General features: G+C 48.3%; 1 protein-coding gene across 5 annotated transcripts in view; it reads left to right on the top strand.

Moving 5' to 3' along the window:
* USP54 (ubiquitin specific peptidase 54) overlaps positions 1–18,560 on the top strand; it is a 282,921-nt gene that overhangs the window by 177,412 nt on the left and 86,949 nt on the right. For all 5 annotated transcript variants that reach the window (XM_063961329.1, XM_063961328.1, XM_063961326.1 and 2 more), the window contains one exon: positions 9,884–9,976. In XM_063961329.1, the coding sequence (XP_063817399.1) occupies positions 9,944–9,976 (33 nt within the window). In that variant the 5' untranslated portion in view covers positions 9,884–9,943. The remainder of the gene's footprint in view (positions 1–9,883; positions 9,977–18,560) is intronic.

Below are 18,560 nucleotides of genomic sequence, written 5' to 3'. Positions count from 1 at the left end.
TCCCTGAATATTTATCTGAGGAAATTCAAGTTCAAAATGGAATCGCTCAGAGCGGTCATTGCAAGCCTGCAAGAGGGGGATTTCATGGTGTCTCTGGACATCAAGGATGCTTACTTGCATGTCCCCATTTATCCGCCTCATCAAGAGTACCTCAGGTTTGTGGTACAGGACTGTCATTACCAATTCCAGACGCTGCCGTTTGGCCTGTCCACGGCACCGAGAATATTTACCAAGGTGATGGCGAAGATGATGGTGCTCCTTCGGAAGCAAGGAGTTACAATTATCCCATACTTGGATGATCTCCTCATAAAGGCGAGGTCCAGGGAGCAGTTACAGATCAGCGTAGCACACTCTCAGGAAGTGTTGCGGCAGCACGGCTGGATTCTGAATATTCCAAAGTCGCAGCTGATCCCTACGAAGCGTCTGACCTTCCTGGGCATGATTCTGGATACAGACCAGAAGAAGGTATTTCTCCCGGAGGAGAAGGCTCAGGAGCTCGTGGCTCTGGTCAGGGACCTCCTGAAACCAAAACAGGTGTCGGTGCATCACTGCACGCGAGTCCTGGGAAAGATGGTGGCGTCATACGAAGCCATTCCCTTCGGCAGGTTCCATGCCAGGATCTTTCAGTGGGATCTGTTGGACAAGTGGTCCGGATCGCATCTTCAGATGCATCGGCTGATCACCCTGGCCCCCAGGGCCAGGGTGTCTCTTCTGTGGTGAATGCAGAGTGCTCACCTCCTCGAGGGCCGCAGGTTCGGCATACAGGACTGGGTCCTGGTGACAATGGATGCAAGCCTCCGAGGATGGGGGGCAGTTACTCAGGGAAGAAACTTCCAAGGGCTGTGGTCCAGTCAGGAGACTTGTCTGCACATAAATACCCTAGAACTAAGGGCCATATACAACGCCCTAAGCCAAGCGGAGCCTCTGCCTCGAGGCCAACCAGTGCTGATTCAGTCAGACAACATCACTGCAGTGGCCCATGTCAACCGACAGGGCGGCACAAGAAGCAGGGTGGCGATGGCAGAAGCCACCAGGATTCTTTGATGGGCGGAGAATCACGTGCAAGCACTGTCAGCAGTGTTCATTCCGGGGGTAGACAACTGGGAAGCAGACTTCCTCAGCAGACACGACCTCCACCCGGGAGAGTGGGGACTTCATCAAGAAGTCTTCACGCTGCTGTCAAATCGATGGGAACTGCCACAGGTGGACATGATGGCGTCACGCCTCAACAAAAAGCTAAACAGGTATTGCGCCAGGTCAAGGGACCCTCAGGCGATAGCTATGGACGCACTAGTAACACCATGGGTGTTCCAGTCGGTCTATGTGTTTCCTCCTCTTACTCTCATACCAAAGGTGCTGAGAATTGTAAGAAAAAGAGGAGTGAGAACAATGGGGGTCATTCCGAGTTGTTCGCTCGTTATTTTTTTCTCGCAACGGAGCGATTAGTCGCTAATGCGCTTGCGCAATGTCCGCAGTGCGACTGCGCCAAGTAAATTTGCTATGCAGTTAGGTATTTTACTCACGGCATTACGAGGTTTTTTTCTTCGTTCTGGTGATCGTAATGTGATTGACAGGAAGTGGGTGTTTCTGGGCGGAAACTGGCCGTTTTATGGGAGTGTGTGAAAAAACGCTACCGTTTCTGGGAAAAACGCGGGAGTGGCTGGAGAAACGGGGGAGTGTCTGGGCGAACGCTGGGTGTGTTTGTGACGTCAAACCAGGAACGACAAGCACTGAACTGATCGCACTGGCAGAGTAAGTCTCGAGCTACTCAGAAACTGCACAGAGAAGTCTTTTCGCAATATTGCAAATCTTTCGTTCGCAATTTTACTATGCTAAGATTCACTCCCAGTAGGCGGCGGCTTAGCGTGTGCAAAGCTGCTAAAAGCAGCTTGCGAGCGAACAACTCGGAATGAGGGCCAATATTCATTGCTCCGGATTGGCCAAGAAGGACTTGGTACCCGGAACTGCAAGAAATGCTCACAGAGGACCCATGGCCTCTGCCTCTCAGACAGGATCTGTTACAACAAGGGCCCTGTCTGTTCCAAGACTTACCGCGGCTGCGTTTGATGGCATGGCGGTTGAACGCCGGATCCTAGCGGAAAAGGGCATTCCGGATGAAGTTATTCCTACGCTGATAAAGGCTAGGAAAGACGTGACCGCAAAACATTATCACCGTATATGGCGAAAATATGTTGCTTGGTGTGAGGCCAGGAAGTCCCCTACAGAGGAATTCCAGCTGGGTCGATTCCTGCACTTCCTACAGTCAGGAGTGACTATGGGCCTAAAATTAGGATCCATAAAGGTCCAGATTTCGGCCCTATCCATTTTCTTTCAAAAGGAACTGGCTTCACTGCCTGAGGTTCAGACTTTTGTTAAGGGAGTGCTGCATAGTTAGCCCCCTTTTGTGCCACCAGTGGCACCTTGGGATCTTAACGTGGTCTTGGGTTTCCTGAAATCCCACTGGTTTGAGCCACTTAAGACCGTGGAGCTAAAGTATCTCACATGGAAAGTGGTCATGCTGTTGGCCTTAGCGTCGGCTAGGCGTGTGTCAGAATTGGCGGCCTTGTCATGTAAAAGCCCCTATCTGGTTTTTCATATGGACAGGGCAGAATTGAGGACTTGTCCGCAATTTCTACCAAAGGTTGTGTCTTCGTTTCATTTGAACCAACCTATTGTGGTGCCTGCGGCTACTCGTGACTTGGAGGATTCCAAGTTGCTGGACGTGGTCAGGGCTTTGAAGATTTATGTTAACAGAACGGCGGGAGTCAGGAAGACTGACTCACTGTTTATCCTGTATGCATCCAACAAGCTGGGTGCTCCTGCTTCAAAGCAAACTATTGCGCGCTGGATCTGTAACACGATTCAGCAGGCTCATTCTGCGGCAGGATTGCCGCATCCGAAATCAGTGAAAGCCCATTCCACAAGGAAGGTGGGCTCTTCTTGGGCGGCTGCCCGAGGGGTCTCTGCATTACAGCTTTGCCGAGCTGCTACTTGGTCGGGTTCAAACACTTTTGCAAAATTCTACAAGTTTGATACCCTGGCTGAGGAGGACCTTGTGTTTGGCCATTCGGTGCTGCAGAGTCATCCGCACTCTCCCGCCTGTTTGGAGGCTTTGGTATAATCCCCATGGTCCTTACGGAGTCCCCAGCATCCACTAGGACGTTAGAGAAAATAAGATTTTACTCACCGGTAAATCTATTTCTCGTAGTCCGTAGTGGATGCTGGGCGCCCGTCCCAAGTGCGGACTTTTTCTGCAATACGTGTATTTAGTTATTGCTTAATAAAGGGTTATGTTATATTGGCATCCTTTGGTTGATGCTATGTTGTTTGTTCATACTGTTAACTGGGTAAGGTTATCACAAGTTATACGGTGTGGCTGGTATGAGTCTTACCCTGGATTCCAAAATCCTTTCCTTGTAATGTCAGCTCTTCCGGGCACAGTTTCCTTAACTGAGGTCTGGAGGAGGGGCATAGAGGGAGGAGCCAGTGCACACCAGGTAGTACTAAATCTTTCTTTAGAGTGCCCAGTCTCCTACGGAGCCCGTCTATTCCCCATGGTCCTTACGGAGTCCCCAGCATCCACTACGGACTACGAGAAATAGATTTACCGTTGAGTAAAATCTTATTTTTTTTATTTAGTGCTCACAAGAGTGGGTAGTAGATTACTTTCAACAGTGCCTTCCTTGACTTCTTCCTATGACCGTGGAATATGCATTTATCTGTTTTCTTTGACACTGTATATAACGCGTGCTCCACACGCTTACTCTGCCTTAAATATAGGTGGGGGCAGTGATTTCCTTATGGATTTATCTGCTATGGTTAAAAAAATAAACGGAAAAAAAAAATTCTGTATAAATGCAGTATGTTCACCATGCATACTTTACATTCTTGTTGGACGACTTTAAAATGCGTTTTGAGCAGTTTTTGATTCACTGTAAAAGAATCTAAAATCACTGGGCTGCACCAAGGTTACAGTATCCTTAATATGACTGCTATTTTAATAACCTAATATAATTTTCCCCAAGCAGTCAACAGGGTGTTCCCTTCATCATCGTGTGACTAAGACATTAATTAGAATTTCTGTGATGTTATTTCTATTTGCATAGCTGAAAGCCTGTGCAGGAAGGACCAGAGGCTCAGCTGGCCACGCTAATGAATATTTTCTTACTGGTAGAGTAACCTTGGAGAAAGGCAAGCTTTAGAGACAAGCTGTTCCGTACATACTCCCTGTAATAAAACAATATTGTTCCAGCTCGTGGGAATACGCTTACCTAGGAATGCAGCATAGCTGCTGTTTGTCTTATCCCAAGCAAAATATTTGCAATGGCATTGTAACTGCCGCCTTTGTTATTTCACTTATTTTTAAAGCTTATTAGGCACTTTATTGTTTGGTTAAAAATGGCATCTATTTGAGTGTTTTGCATCTTCTCTGAGAACTATAAGAAATGTTACCCTTATTTTTTGGCAGGTTATACTAGCGTGTCCAGTCGTGTTTTATTAATTTATAGGTCTAGGATCTTTCTATGTGTTCCTGTTTTGATTACATGTGCAGGGATGTTTTTCTTGCAATAATTCGATGTTCAGTTAAGTAATGTATTATTTAATTTCTCTTTAATCATGGCTGGGGAACACTGAACCATAGGGTTACGAATGGGACCATAGGAGTTGCCACTTAACTGTAACTCTTAGAAGCGTAAGCTCCTCCTCTCTGCAACCTGAGCTACCAGTGCGAATTATGTGACCATTTGGACCATGGACTGGAGCGCTGTGGTCTTTTTGAGGGTCTCTGCAGCTACTCCTCACACAGCGGTGGGTTGGGGGGCCCTATACTGTGGGAAGAGGGTGCGTGGACTGTGGATGCTGCCCTCCCATATTGGTCTGCTTGCTGGGTGCTGCGTAGGATGCTGGCAACCACCATTGAAGGACTGCTCAGCACCTGGACTCTTCAGCATTGCTGTCTGCAAGGTGCCTGATAGTCTCCCTAAGCGCCTGTCCTCTGTGGCAGTTGGTGGTGGCCTGCTGGACGGCTGTTTACCTTCCTATTACTTATTGCTGCTAATTGATTATTTATTTCCTGTGAAATCTTTGCCTCAGTCAACCTGTATTTGTTTTGTTTATGCTTGTTTCCCGTTTTAAATCTGAGTGTCAGGGGTCATTTTACCATGGTTCACATTTCGGTCCCTCGCGGGTCTATGACAGACAGGGCAAAGTCTAGGGGGGGGGGGGGGGGTCACAATTCGCCAGAGGCGGCAGGTTCTGCGGCAAACTGTTGTTTTTCTGGGGCCAACAGATGCTCGGGAGCCAAGGCTCCTGTGAAGCCTAACACCTGTATGGGTCTTACCACATCCAGTCCAGTCAGGGTTAGGTGGACGCCTGCTCCAGTTCAGGGACTGGTGGGGGGGAGTTGTCTTCCAGGGTTACATAGTGCACCTCAAGGGTCCTCCACCACAATGTTTTTTACGCCGCCACATCCCTGGGATTTTTCTCAGGGATGCGGAGAAGACAGTGGTTAGGCTAGGATTTAACTTCTCTGCTTTCAGAGGGAGTAATTGCATGGCGCTGGAACGGAAACTGGAATTCTACTCCAACCTATGCTTTCTTTGGAAGCCGAATTACTCCTTTCAACCGATTTGTAAATCTTTGTGCCTTAAACACTAGGTTTTGTGTGGATCATTTTTGGATGGAATCTCTCTGATCGGTGATCAATGGCATGGAGGCCAACACATTTTTGGCCTCTCCCGATGTTAGGGACGCAATGTCATAAAGCTGCTGGGCACAATGGTCTCCACCTTCGAGACGATTCAGTATGCAAATTTCCACTCAAGGGAACTCCAGTAGGAGATACTTCAGAATTGGTATGGGTGTACGAAGTCCCTCTCATCTCGGCTTCTAGTTCAGTCTTCATGCACTTATCAATCTCTCCTTTTGCGGATGTTTGTGATCATCTGCTCCAGGGTCTCTCCAAATTGGGTAATTGTGACCACGGACGCGAGTCTCCTTGGTTGGGTTACTTTGTGATTACATGTAAGGCTCCAAGGCCTTTGGTCACCATTGGAGATATCTTTTCAAGTCAATGTGCAATAGCTCTGAACCATCTTTCTGGCTCTCTTGGGGGCCCAGTCCATCCTGCTGGCCAGGGCGGATTCAGTTGGACCACGACACTGGCATATTTAAATCATCACAGAGGCACCGAGAGTGAGGGAGCAATGGCGTAGGTGGTCAAAATACTTTCTTTTCTAGGTAGAGGTGCTTGTTCTGACACCCTCAGTGGTGGTAAAACTGGGAGTGGAAAATATAAATTGGAAGCAGATTTACTAAGCATAATCATGTTTCTCCCAGGGGAGTGGTTGCTCCATCCAGAGGTCTTCCAGTTGTTAGTTCACAAGTGCGGCCTTCCTGAAGTGAATCTCATGGCCTCTCATCACAACTTCAAGGTTCCACAGTCTTGTGCATGGTCCAGTGACCTGATGGCTTTTGCAGTGGATGCCATGACGGTTCTATGGGACATTCATCTGGCATATCTCTTTTACCCTGATCCCAATTGTTGCCTCTGGTGTTCAAGCAGATCAAGGATCAGCGGGTGACTGAGAATATCAGCATACCAGGACCTGTGCAACCAGTCCAGAAACCACCAGGATTACAAATTGTCTGTATATCCAAGGTGGCATCTGCCCCTACAGCCAGATCTGCTGCTACAGGGTCCTTTCCTACATGAGGACCTTCCTTCATTGATTTTAACGGCCTGGGTAAAGGTTTTTCTTTCTCAGTGGTCCGTACTATGTTGCAGGCCCGGAAACCAGTTTCCTCACGAAATTACCACAGAGTGTGGAAGATCTATATTTTGTGGTGTGAACAGCAGTGGGTTCATACCTCCCAATTTTTGTCACTCTTGTTACTTGGCCTACTGCAGGGGGGTTTGGAGGCCGGTTTAAAGCTTTGTTCTTTGAAAGTGAGGATTTCTGCTCTATCGATTTTTATTTTCAGCAACGTCTGGCCCTTCTGCATGTTCAGACCTATTTAGAAGGTGTGTTAAGTGTTCAACCACTGTGGTGTTTGCTGGTAGTTCTGTGTGATCTCTCGTCTCTCAAGCAAGCTCCATTTGATCCTTTGGAATCAGTAGACCTTCACTTTGTTACTTGGATGCTGGTTTTTCTTATGGCCATTGCCTCATCCTCGCGTGTTTCAGAGTTGGGGACTTTGTCTTGCAGGCTACCATTCCTCAATATTCTATGACTATAGGTCGGTTCTCCATAGAGTTCCTACATTCTAACCGAAGAATGTTTCGGCTTTCCTTTTTCCAAGGACGGGGATGATCTGGCTCTGATTAGACTTGTCTGAGCTCCGCGAATTTACTTGCACAAGGCTTCTGTCTGATGCACAGATTCTCTGCTTGTTCTTTATGATGCACAGAAACGTGGTTGGATGGCTACAAAGCAGACCATTGCGCTTTGGATCCACTAGACCATCACTCGGGCCTATTCTAGTGTGGAGCAGGCACCAGATCTGGTGTTGGCACATCCCACCAGGGCTGTGGCGACCTTCTGGGTGGCACGACATGTGGCTTCGACGGAACAAGTCTGACATGCAGCTACTTGGTCCTCTGTCCTTACATTTGCTTTTATTTGCCTCAGGCGTTGACCACTTTGGGCATTCAGTTATCCGGTCAAGCAGCATGAGCATTCCCTCCCCTGTGGGCAGCTGTTGAAAGTCCCATTGTCCAATGTCCCCAAGCCATGATGAAAAAGAAAAAAAATTTTGGCTACTTACTATTGAAACTTTTTCTGTGAATCAGTCTGTGGGACACTGCATTCCTTCATGCGGTGATTGTTTTGACTTTTGTTTTCCTGCAGTTCTGTTTGTTTCCAACAGATTCACTGGGTTACTGCTTCTCCTTTCCTGTTAAAGTTGTACATCCAGCTAGGGAGTGGCAGAGGGGCTTCTTAAAGTTACAGTTTTAGTTTAAGTGCTAACGCCTGTGTTTCCTATCGCAACCCCATGTTCCAGTGTCCCCCAACCTGATTCAGAGAGAGAGTCAATGATAAGTAACCAAAAATCCCCTTTATAATTGTTGTATGTGCTGCCTGCAGCTCTGTTCTGTCTGTTGCTGTAGCAGCTGCATGGGTTTAGTGATCTTTGGAGGCTTGGCTGCAGGAGACTGTTGATTGGCTCCAGTTCCCTTTATCTCCTGAATCCGTCTTGCACTGCTTGCTGGTCATAGAGCTTAGCTGCAGTGGGAGCTCTTGTCCCTTGGTATCAGGGCCTAGCTCTTTTGGTGTACGGTCTTCCGCATAATCCCTGTTGTTTGTTCTTGCAACCAGTCCTTTTGTTTGTGTCCCTGTTTCATGTGCTGTCTGTAGGAGTACATTGTATCAATCATCTCCTAACAGTAGTGTTGCTCCTTTATGTAGGTTTGTGCAGTTGCCAGGAGTAACATCCACTGGCCTGGAACATTCTGTGTTATTTGTGTATCTGTTCTGCTCTCCCTGTCTGAACTCTATTGTCATTCACTTTTGTTGTTGCCAGTAACTACTACTGCTGGTTCAGAGCATTCCTTGTTATTTATGTACCAGCTGATACATGTACCTTATCTGTGTCTTTAGTTAGATTACACTGTCTGTTAGTCTGTTATTGCTCCTCCCAGTCCGGAGGCAGCATCCCGGTTCGGGATTCTATTGTTTATCTCTTCTCAGTCTTTACCTCCTCCCAGTTTCCCCCCCCCCCCCCATCCGCCCCCCCCCCCCCCCCACTTATACCTCAGTCTCTGCCCTGTCTCCATAGTTTGCCTACTCTTAAGGGGGGTACTCACGGAGCGATATTCTAAGCAATCTGACTAGATTGCTTAGAATATCAGCATGATCGCTCCGTGTGTAGCCCCCTCAGCGATATCGATGCGCGGCCCCGCACATCGCTATCGCTGCTGCTAGATTGGCCTGCAGGCCAATCTAGCGGGTCGCTCTGGGTGAAGTGAGCGCCCCCATCTTCCCCCGCACGCTCAGCACAGATCGCGCTGTGCTGAGCGGCAGGAGAGATGTGTGCTGAGCGGTTCGCTCAGCACACATGTCTCCTTAATCGGCCCGTGGGTACTGGGCTTTAGCCCTGTCTTCCTCTGCTCTGCTCTGTATTGTATTGGTCCTCGTTCCCACTGGCATTGATTCAGGTTACTCAGGGGTTGAGCTCATACTACGCCAGTGGCGTAAGTCCTGGTGGGCATCCTGGTTCCAGTAGGCGCATCAAGCCTTATGGGAAAAACAGCTCATATAAGCATGAAGACCTGCTGGTAGGTTCTAGGGCCACTGCCAGAAGACCTTCAGGAGACGCAGATAATTCGTAGAAGAAGATCCTCCAGTTATAACAATAATATGAAAGGAGTGTAAAATCTGCACCATGTTAAAAGAAAATGTCTTTTGAATGTAATTTTATTAATGGGATGAAATAAGTATTTAAAAAATAAAAAAAGAACTCTGGTATATTTCTTTGTATAAAATATAGAACTAGCATAACAACAGAAATTTAACAAATTAAGACTTGCCAAATGCATCAAAATTATACACATGCACAATTTTGTTGCACTTTGAGTCGAATTGGATGGTCCTGCATGTATCCGTCACTACACATTCAACTTTTTTGGAGGTGATCTATCTACATAAATCTGAGGCAAAAATGTTGAATTATTTTAAAAGGATGCCATCAAGAGCGACTACTTTCTGTATGCTATGCTTTCACATTGTTTTCTATTTTCTTTTTAGCTTATGCTTTGACACATCCTGGCTTTTGCCCCATGTTTGTTCTGCCATTATTCTGGACAACACACATCGTTTTATGGTTGGTTGACTTTTAATGGGACGGAACAATAATAACAAAAATCTCTGTTCTTCTTTTACAGGTTCTGTGGCATCTCGATATTTTTCGCCGGAGCTTCCGACAACTAACCACGCACAAATGTATGGGTGACTCCTGCATATTTTGTGCACTAAAGGTAGGACATGACATGCTAAAAATTCTTTCTGCAGAATATCTGATCAAACATATATAGTCATTGTGTCATTACCCAGTAATTACGAGTTACAATAACTTCCAAAGATAATATTTTTGTCCCACAAACTTGTGGCTTTTCTTGCTTGCTACTAAAATTTAAAAAGTTCGTCCATAATCTGTTTTTTTGTTAGTTTTTTCTCTTTTTCTGTGCTGCGTTAGTGAAGATTAAAAAAAAAAATGAAAAAATGTACAGGCCCAGATTGAACGGGTATGGGACTCAGGGTCGACACTGTCTAGGTCAACACACATTAGGTCGACGCCTATTGGTTGACAGTGAGTAGGTCGGCACAGGAAATAGGTCGACACTGCCATTAAGTCGATATGGAAAAAGGTCAACATGAGTTTGTTGTTTATAGTGCACCGTGTCCCCTCGCATGGCTCGCTTCACTCGCCATGATTCGGGCAAGTTGCCTCGCTCCGCTACCGCTGTGATCGGCACAGGTAACTGTTCCCAATTGTAGTTCACGTGGATCGTAAAGTATGAAAAATTTTAAAAAACTGAAAAAAAATTAGAAAAACTAATTTCGACATTTTTCAACGTCGACCTTGTTTATGTTGACCTAATTTCCTGTGTTAACCTACTGACTGTCGACCAATAGATGTCGACCTAGAGTCCGAATACCGATTGAACAGCCTGCCTACATTACGGAAAATAGTGATATTTCAACGATTTAGATGGTAGACTTTAAAACAGCAAGGCAAAACTTTTTTTTTTGTCTTTAAAAATAAATAAATAGCTTTTTTAAATGCATAAGGCAGGATGTAATGGCATCCGTGTTTGCCGGAGGTGCAGGACGTCAGCCGAAGTCTGACATTTTTCTTAAAGTGGCAGTCATTTACAAGGTATGGTTTTGCCTTTTAAATGACTATTGCTTTAACAAAAAAAACAAAAAAAATTTCAAGTTCAGCCGGCATCCTGCACCTCTGGCAAACTAGGACACCATTACATCACACCTATAGGCTTTGTTGCCAAATTTTTGTTGCTGTTCGCAAATTTAAAGTATTAGATTTGAACCAAAATTTGTGTCAATATTAAGCTATGGGTGCAGTTCAATTAAATACGATATTGAATAGTACTGACAATGATTAGTGCCCCAAACTATTGAAATAGCTGTATGGCACCCACCACTTAAATTAAGAGATGCAGGTTACTGCTACTAAAGAACTAGGTGATTCAGCGCGCCCTATGGGTGCTCTTCACACCGTCTGAAGGGGCTACGCCCCCTTAACCCTTGCACGCCCTTGTGGCGTGCAATATTTGTGTTATATGGAGTGTTACCTCCAATCATAATTGTGTGAGTGGTTAAATATTGCATGGACAAAGGGCGTGCGATGGTTAAGGGGTCGTAGCCCCTTGCAACGGCGTGAACAACACACACAGGGCCTGATGAATCACCTAGTAGGTGCTGTGTTTGGGGGAGTGGTGGGTGCGGGGAAGACGTGAATGGGGGAGGGGGTCCGGGGTGTCGCTGGTGGGGCAGGGGGTGGTTGTGGGGGTGCCGTGGGTGGGGGAGGGGCTGGTGCGGTGGTGCCACGGGTGGGGGCCCAGAGCCACCGTGGTTGGGGGAGAGGCGGGTGGGGGAGGGGGTCCGGAGCCAACGCAGGTGGTGGAGGGGTGTGTGTGGGGGTGCTGTGGATGGGGCCCGGAGGTACCGCGAGTGGGGGAGAGGCGGGTAATGCTTCTACTGCTTTTCCTCCTGTAAGCTGCTGTCCTCCCATTGGCAGTGGCTCTCCCAGAGACTCGCACTGCAGCCAAGCAGCCAGTCACTATTGTTAGCGCCGGTGTCCCAACGCGCCACATTACGGGGAAGAAGATTTACCCTACAGCTCCCAGCAGGCCTTAGCGCCGGAATGCTTCGGCGCTAAGGTCTGCTTTGAGCTGTAGTTTATTTATTCAGAGACTTGCTGCAGATGCAGTGGCATACCCTCCAACTGTACCTTTTTGGCAGGTACAGTACCTTTTTTTTTTTTTTTTTGTCTGTACCGAGTTTTGGCTCTCCAAACTTTCATTGAAAGTATAGGAAAAGGGACGTGGCCACGCCACTTTACCCATGGCCACGCCCCCTTTTCTAATTTGTACCGATTTTTATGTGTAAATTGTTGGAGGGTATGTTGCTGCAGATGCAGTGGGCCTATTTTGGGCTGTGGACCTGGACAGCCCCATTGTTAGTCCTACTCTGGGAACACACAGCAGCCAAAGGGCAGAGCCTCCCATTGGATGTGACCTGTATGGGAGGGCGTTTCTAGCCCAATCAGTTGTGGACTGGGTGTGATAGACCTGCTGCTAACCCAATGAGAGCTCCTAGCCACGCCCAGCGTTATCCACACAGTGACAGAGTGACAGATCTGGCCTATTATATAGGAGATGCCGTTTATTTGCGGTAAACGTCAATCTCTGACTAAAGTGGCCAGCACGATGCTGTTAGCAGCGAGCCCGCAACGTAAATCGCTGCACTAGTTTTGTCGGATTTCCGCTCACATTTCAGGAGAGTGCGAGCGGAAATCCACTAGTTGCAAGATTACAGCGCAGCTAACTGAATAGTTCCAACATCGCTCTGAATTGAATTTCACACGGTTAATCCTATTTCTCTGACGTCCTAGTGGATGCTGGGAACTCCGTAAGGACCATGGGGAATAGCGGCTCCGCAGGAGACTGGGCACAACTAAAGAAAGCTTTAGGACTACCTGGTGTGCACTGGCTCCTCCCTCTATGACCCTCCTCCAGACCTCAGTTAGAATCTTGTGCCCGGCTGAGCTGGATGCACACTAGGGGCTCTCCTGAGCTCCTAGAAAAAGAAAGTTTATTTTAGGTTTTTTTATTTTCAGTGAGATCTGCTGGCAACAGACTCACTGCTACGAGGGACTAAGGGGAGAAGAAGCGAACCTACCTGCTTGCAGCTAGCTTGGGCTTCTAGGCTACTGGACACCATTAGCTCCAGAGGGATCGAACACAGGCCCAGCCTCGGTCGTCCGGTCCCGGAGCCGCGCCGCCGTCCCCCTTACAGAGCCAGAAGCAAGAAGAGGGTCCTGGAAATCGGCAGCAGTAGACTTCGGTCTTCATCAAGGTAGCGCACAGCACTGCAGCTGTGCGCCATTGCTTCCCATGCACACCTCACACTCCGGTCACTGATGGGTGCAGGGCGCTGGGTGGGGGGCGCCCTGGGCTGCAATATTGAGTACCTTGGCTGGCAAATAACACATAATATAGTCATAGAGACTATATATGTGTTAAATACCCCTGCCAGATATACATAGAAAAAAGCGGGAGAAGTCCGCCGAAAAAGGGGCGGGGCTATCTCCCTCAGCACACTGGCGCCATTTTCCCTCACAGCTCCGCTGGAAGGATCGCTCCCAGGCTCTGCCCTGCAGTTTCCAGACTACATAGGGTAAAAAAGAGAGGGGGGGCACTAAATTCAGGCGCAATATTGTGTATACAAGCAGCTATTGGGAAAAATCACTCAGTTATAGTGTTAATCCCTGTGTTATATAGCGCTGTTGGTGTGTGCTGGCATACTCTCTCTCTGTCTCCCCAAAGGGCTTTGTGGGGTCCTGTCCTCAGTCAGAGCATTCCCTGTGTGTGTGCGGTGTGTCGGTACGGCTGTGTCGACATGTTTGATGAGGAGGCTTATGTGGAGGCGGAGCAGGTGCCGATAAATGTGATGTCACCCCCTGCGGGGTCGACACCTGAGTGGATGGTTATGTGGAAGGAATTACGCGACAGTGTCGACTCCTTACATAAAAGGTTTGACGACATAGCAGATGTGGGACAGCCGGCTTCTCAGCCTGTGCCTGCCCAGACGTCTCTAAAGCCATCAGGGGCTCTAAAACGCCAGCTACCTCAGATGGCAGACACGGATGTCGACACGGATACTGACTCCAATGTCGACGATGATGAGACTAGTGTACATTCCAATAGAGCCACCCGTTACATGATTACAGCAATGAAAAATGTGTTGCATATTTCTGATATTACCCCAGGTACCACAAAAAAGGGTATTATGTTTGGGGAGAAAAAACTACCAGTGGTTTTTCCCCCATCTGATGAATTAAATGAAGTGTGTGAAGAAGCGTGGGCTTCCCCCGATAAGAAACTGGTAATTTCTAAAAAGTTACTAATGGCGTACCTTTTCCCGCCAGAGGACAGGTCACGTTGGGAGACATCCCCTAGGGTGGATAAAGCGCTCACACGTCTGTCAAAAAAGGTGGCACTACCGTCTCCGGACACGGCCGCCCTAAAGGAGCCTGCAGATAGAAAGCAGGAGGCTATCCTGAAGTCTGTATATACACACTCAGGTATTATACTGAGACCGGCTATTGCTTCAGCATGGATGTGCAGTGCTGCAGCTGCGTGGTCAGATTCCCTGTCGGAAAACATTGATACCCTAGACAGGGACACTATATTGCTAACCGTAGAGCATATTAAAGACGCTGTCTTGTACATGAGAGATGCACAGAGGGATATTTGCCGGCTGGCATCTAAAATAAACGCAATGTCCATTTCTGCCAGGAGAGGATTGTGGACTCGGCAGTGGACAGGAGATGCAGATTCTAAAAGGCACATGGAAGTATTGCCTTACAAGGGTGAGGAGTTGTTTGGGGATGGTCTCTCGGACCTCGTTTCCACAGCAACAGCTGGGAAGTCAGCATTTTTACCCCATGTTCCCTCACAGCCAATGAAAGCACCGTATTATCAGGTACAGTCCTTTCGGCCCCAGAAAGGCAAGCGGGTTAGAGGCGCGTCCTTTCTGCCCAGAGGCAGAGGTAGAGGGAAAAAGCTGCAACATACAGCCAGTTCCTAGGAACAAAAGTCCTCCCCCGCTTCCTCTAAGTCCACCGCATGACGGTGGGGCTCCACAGGCGGAGCCAGGTACGGTGGGGGCCCGTCTCAAGAACTTCAGCGACCAGTGGGCTCGCTCACGGGTGGATCCCTGGATTCTACAAGTAGTATCTCAGGGGTACAAGCTGGAATTCGAGACGTCTCCCCCTCGCAGTTTCCTCAAATCTGCCTTGCCGACAGCTCCCCCGGACAGGGAGGCAGTGCTGGAGGCGATTCACAAGCTGTATTCTCAGCAGGTGATAATCAAGGTACCCCTCCTTCAACAAGGACGGGGTTACTATTCCACAATGTTTGTGGTACCGAAACCGGACGGTTTGGTGAGACCCATTTTAAATTTAAAATCCTTGAACACTTATATAAGAAGGTTCAAGTTCAAGATGGAATCGCTCAGGGCGGTGATTGCAAGCCTGGACGAGGGGGATGCCATGGTATCACTGCACATCAAGGATGCTTACCTGCATGTCCCCATTTACCCTCCTCACCAGATGTACCTCAGATTTGTGGTACAGGACTGTCATTACCAATTCCAGACGTTGCCGTTTGGTCTGTCCACGGCACCGAGGGTATTTACCAAGGTAATGGCCGAAATGATGATACTCCTTCGGAGAAAGGGAGTTTTAATTATCCCGTACTTGGACGATCTCCTTATAAAGGCGAGGTCCAGGGAACAGTTGTTGATCGGTGTAGCATTAGCTCGGGAAGTGCTACAACAGCACGGCTGGATCCTGAATATTCCAAAGTCGCAGCTGGTTCCTACAACGCGTCTACTGTTCCTGGGGATGGTTCTGGAAACAGAACAGAAAAAAGTATTTCTCCCGGAGGAAAAGGCCAAGGAGTTGTCATCTCTAGTCAGAGACCTCCTAAAACCAAAACAGGTGTCTGTGCACCACTGCACGCGAGTCCTGGGAAAGATAGTGGCTTCTTACGAAGCAATTCCATTCGGAAGGTTCCATGCAAGGATCTTTCAGTGGGATCTGTTGGACAAGTGGTCCGGATCGCATCTTCAGATGCATCGGCTGATAACCCTGTCTCCAAGGACCAGGGTGTCGCTGTTGTGGTGGCTGCAGAGTGCTCATCTTCTAGAGGGCCGCAGATTCGGCATACAGGACTGGGTCCTGGTGACCACGGATGCCAGCCTTCGAGGTTGGGGGGCAGTCACACAGGGAAGAAACTTCCAGGGACTATGGACAAGTCAGGAGACTTCCCTACACATAAATATTCTGGAACTAAGGGCCATTTACAATGCCCTAAGTCAGGCAAGACCCCTGCTTCAACACCAGCCGGTGCTGATTCAGTCAGACAAGATCACGGCGGTCGCCCATGTAAACCGACAGGGCGGCACAAGAAGCAGGATAGCAATGGCAGAAGCCACAAGGATTCTCCGATGGGCGGAAAATCATGTGTTAGCACGGTCAGCAGTGTTCATTCCCGGAGTGGACAACTGGGAAGCAGACTTTCTCAGCAGACACGACCTCCACCCGGGAGAGTGGGGACTTCATCCAGAAGTCTTCCAAATGATTGTACACCGGTAGGAAAGGCCACAGGTGGTCAGGATGGTGTCCCGCCTCAACAAAAAGCTAAAAAGATATTGCGCCAGGTCAAGGGACCCTCAGGCGATAGCTGTGGACGCTCTGGTAACACCGTGGGTGTACCGGTCGGTGTACGTGTTCCCTCCTCTGCCTCTCACTGAGACTCCTCTGCCTCTACTGAGACTAATAAGAAGGAGAGGAGTAAGAACTATACTCATTGTTCCGGATTGGCCAAGAAGAGCTTGGTACCCAGAACTTCAAGAAATGATCTCAGAGGACCCATGGCCTCTGCCGCTCAGACAGGACCTGCTGCAGCAGGGGCCCTGTCTGTTCCAAGACTTACCGCGGCTGCGTTTGACGGCATGGCGGTTGAACGCCGGATCCTGAAGGAAAAGGGCATTCCGGAGGAAGTTATCCCTACGCTTATTAAAGCTAGGAAAGAAGTGACCGCAAACCATTATCACCGCATATGGCGGAAATATGTTGCGTGGTGTGAGGCCAGGAAGGCCCCAACGGAGGAATTTCAGCTTGGTCGATTTCTGCACTTCCTACAGTCAGGGGTGACTATGGGCCTAAAATTGGGTTCCATTAAGGTCCAGATTTCGGCTCTATCGATTTTCTTCCAAAAAGAACTGGCTTCACTACCTGAAGTTCAGACATTTGTTAAGGGAGTGCTGCATATTCAGCCCCCTTTAGTGCCCCCAGTGGCACCTGGGGATCTTAACGTGGTGTTGGATTTCCTAAAGTCGCATTGGTTTGAACCACTTAAAACCGTGGAACTAAAATATCTCACGTGGAAAGTGGTCATGCTGTTGGCCTTGGCTTCGGCCAGGCGTGTGTCAGAATTGGCGGCTTTGTCTTGTAAAAGCCCTTATCTGATTTTCCATATGGATAGGGCGGAATTGAGGACTCGTCCCCAATTTCTTCCAAAGGTGGTTTCAGCGTTTCATTTGAACCAGCCTATTGTGGTGCCTGCGGCTACTCGTGACTTGGAGGACTCCAAGTTGCTGGACCTAGTCCGGGCCCTAAAAATCTATGTTTCCAGGACAGCTGGAGTCAGAAAGACTGACTCGCTATTTATCCTGCATGCGCCCAACAAGTTGGGTGCGCCTGCTTCAAAGCAGACTATTGCTCGCTGGATCTGTAGCACGATTCAACTTGCACATTCTGCGGCTGGACTGCCGCATCCTAAATATGTAAAAGCCCATTCCACGAGGAAGGTGGGCTCTTCTTGGGCGGCTGCCCGAGGGGTCTCGGCTTTACAACTTTGCCGAGCAGCTACTTGGTCGGGGTCAAACACATTTGCTAAATTCTACAAGTTTGATACCCTGGCTGAGGAGGACCTAGAGTTCGCTCATTCGGTGCTGCAGAGTCATCCGCACTCTCCCGCCCGTTTGGGAGCTTTGGTATGATCCCCATGGTCCTTACGGAGTTCCCAGCATCCACTAGGACGTCAGAGAAAATAAGATTTTACTCACCGGTAAATCTATTTCTCGTAGTCCGTAGTGGATGCTGGGCGCCCGTCCCAAGTGCGGATTGTCTGCAATACTTGTATATAGTTATTGTTTAACTAAAGGGTTATTGTTGGGCCATCTGTTGAGAGGCTCAGTTATATTTCATACTGTTAACTGGGTATAGTATCACGAGTTATACGGTGTGATTGGTATGGGTCTAACCCGGGATTAAAATCCTTTCCTTATTGTGTCAGCTCTTCCGGGCACAGTATCCTAACTGAGGTCTGGAGGAGGGTCATAGAGGGAGGAGCCAGTGCACACCAGGTAGTCCTAAAGCTTTCTTTAGTTGTGCCCAGTCTCCTGCGGAGCCGCTATTCCCCATGGTCCTTACGGAGTTCCCAGCATCCACTACGGACTACGAGAAATAGATTTACCGGTGAGTAAAATCTTATTTTTCTCTTACGTCCTAGTGGATACTGGGGATCTGTACTTTAGTAACATGGGGGTATAGATCAGGTCCACTGGAGCCTGGCACTTTAAAACCTTTAGAGAGTGTGTGTGTGTGTGTGTGTGTGTGTGTGTTGGCTCCTTCCCTCTATGCCCCTCCTGCCGGACTCAGTTTAGAAAAATGTGCCCAAGGAGCCGGGTGCATTTCTCTGGAGATCCAGGGAGTTTCCTTTATTTTTTATTTTAGTTTATTATTTT

Source organism: Pseudophryne corroboree, chromosome 3 (genome assembly GCF_028390025.1).
Source record: "Pseudophryne corroboree isolate aPseCor3 chromosome 3, aPseCor3.hap2, whole genome shotgun sequence".
Lineage (NCBI taxonomy): Eukaryota > Metazoa > Chordata > Amphibia > Anura > Myobatrachidae > Pseudophryne > Pseudophryne corroboree.
The sequence above is the reverse complement of the archived record's forward strand: the minus strand, read 5'-3'. Positions and strand labels throughout refer to the sequence as shown.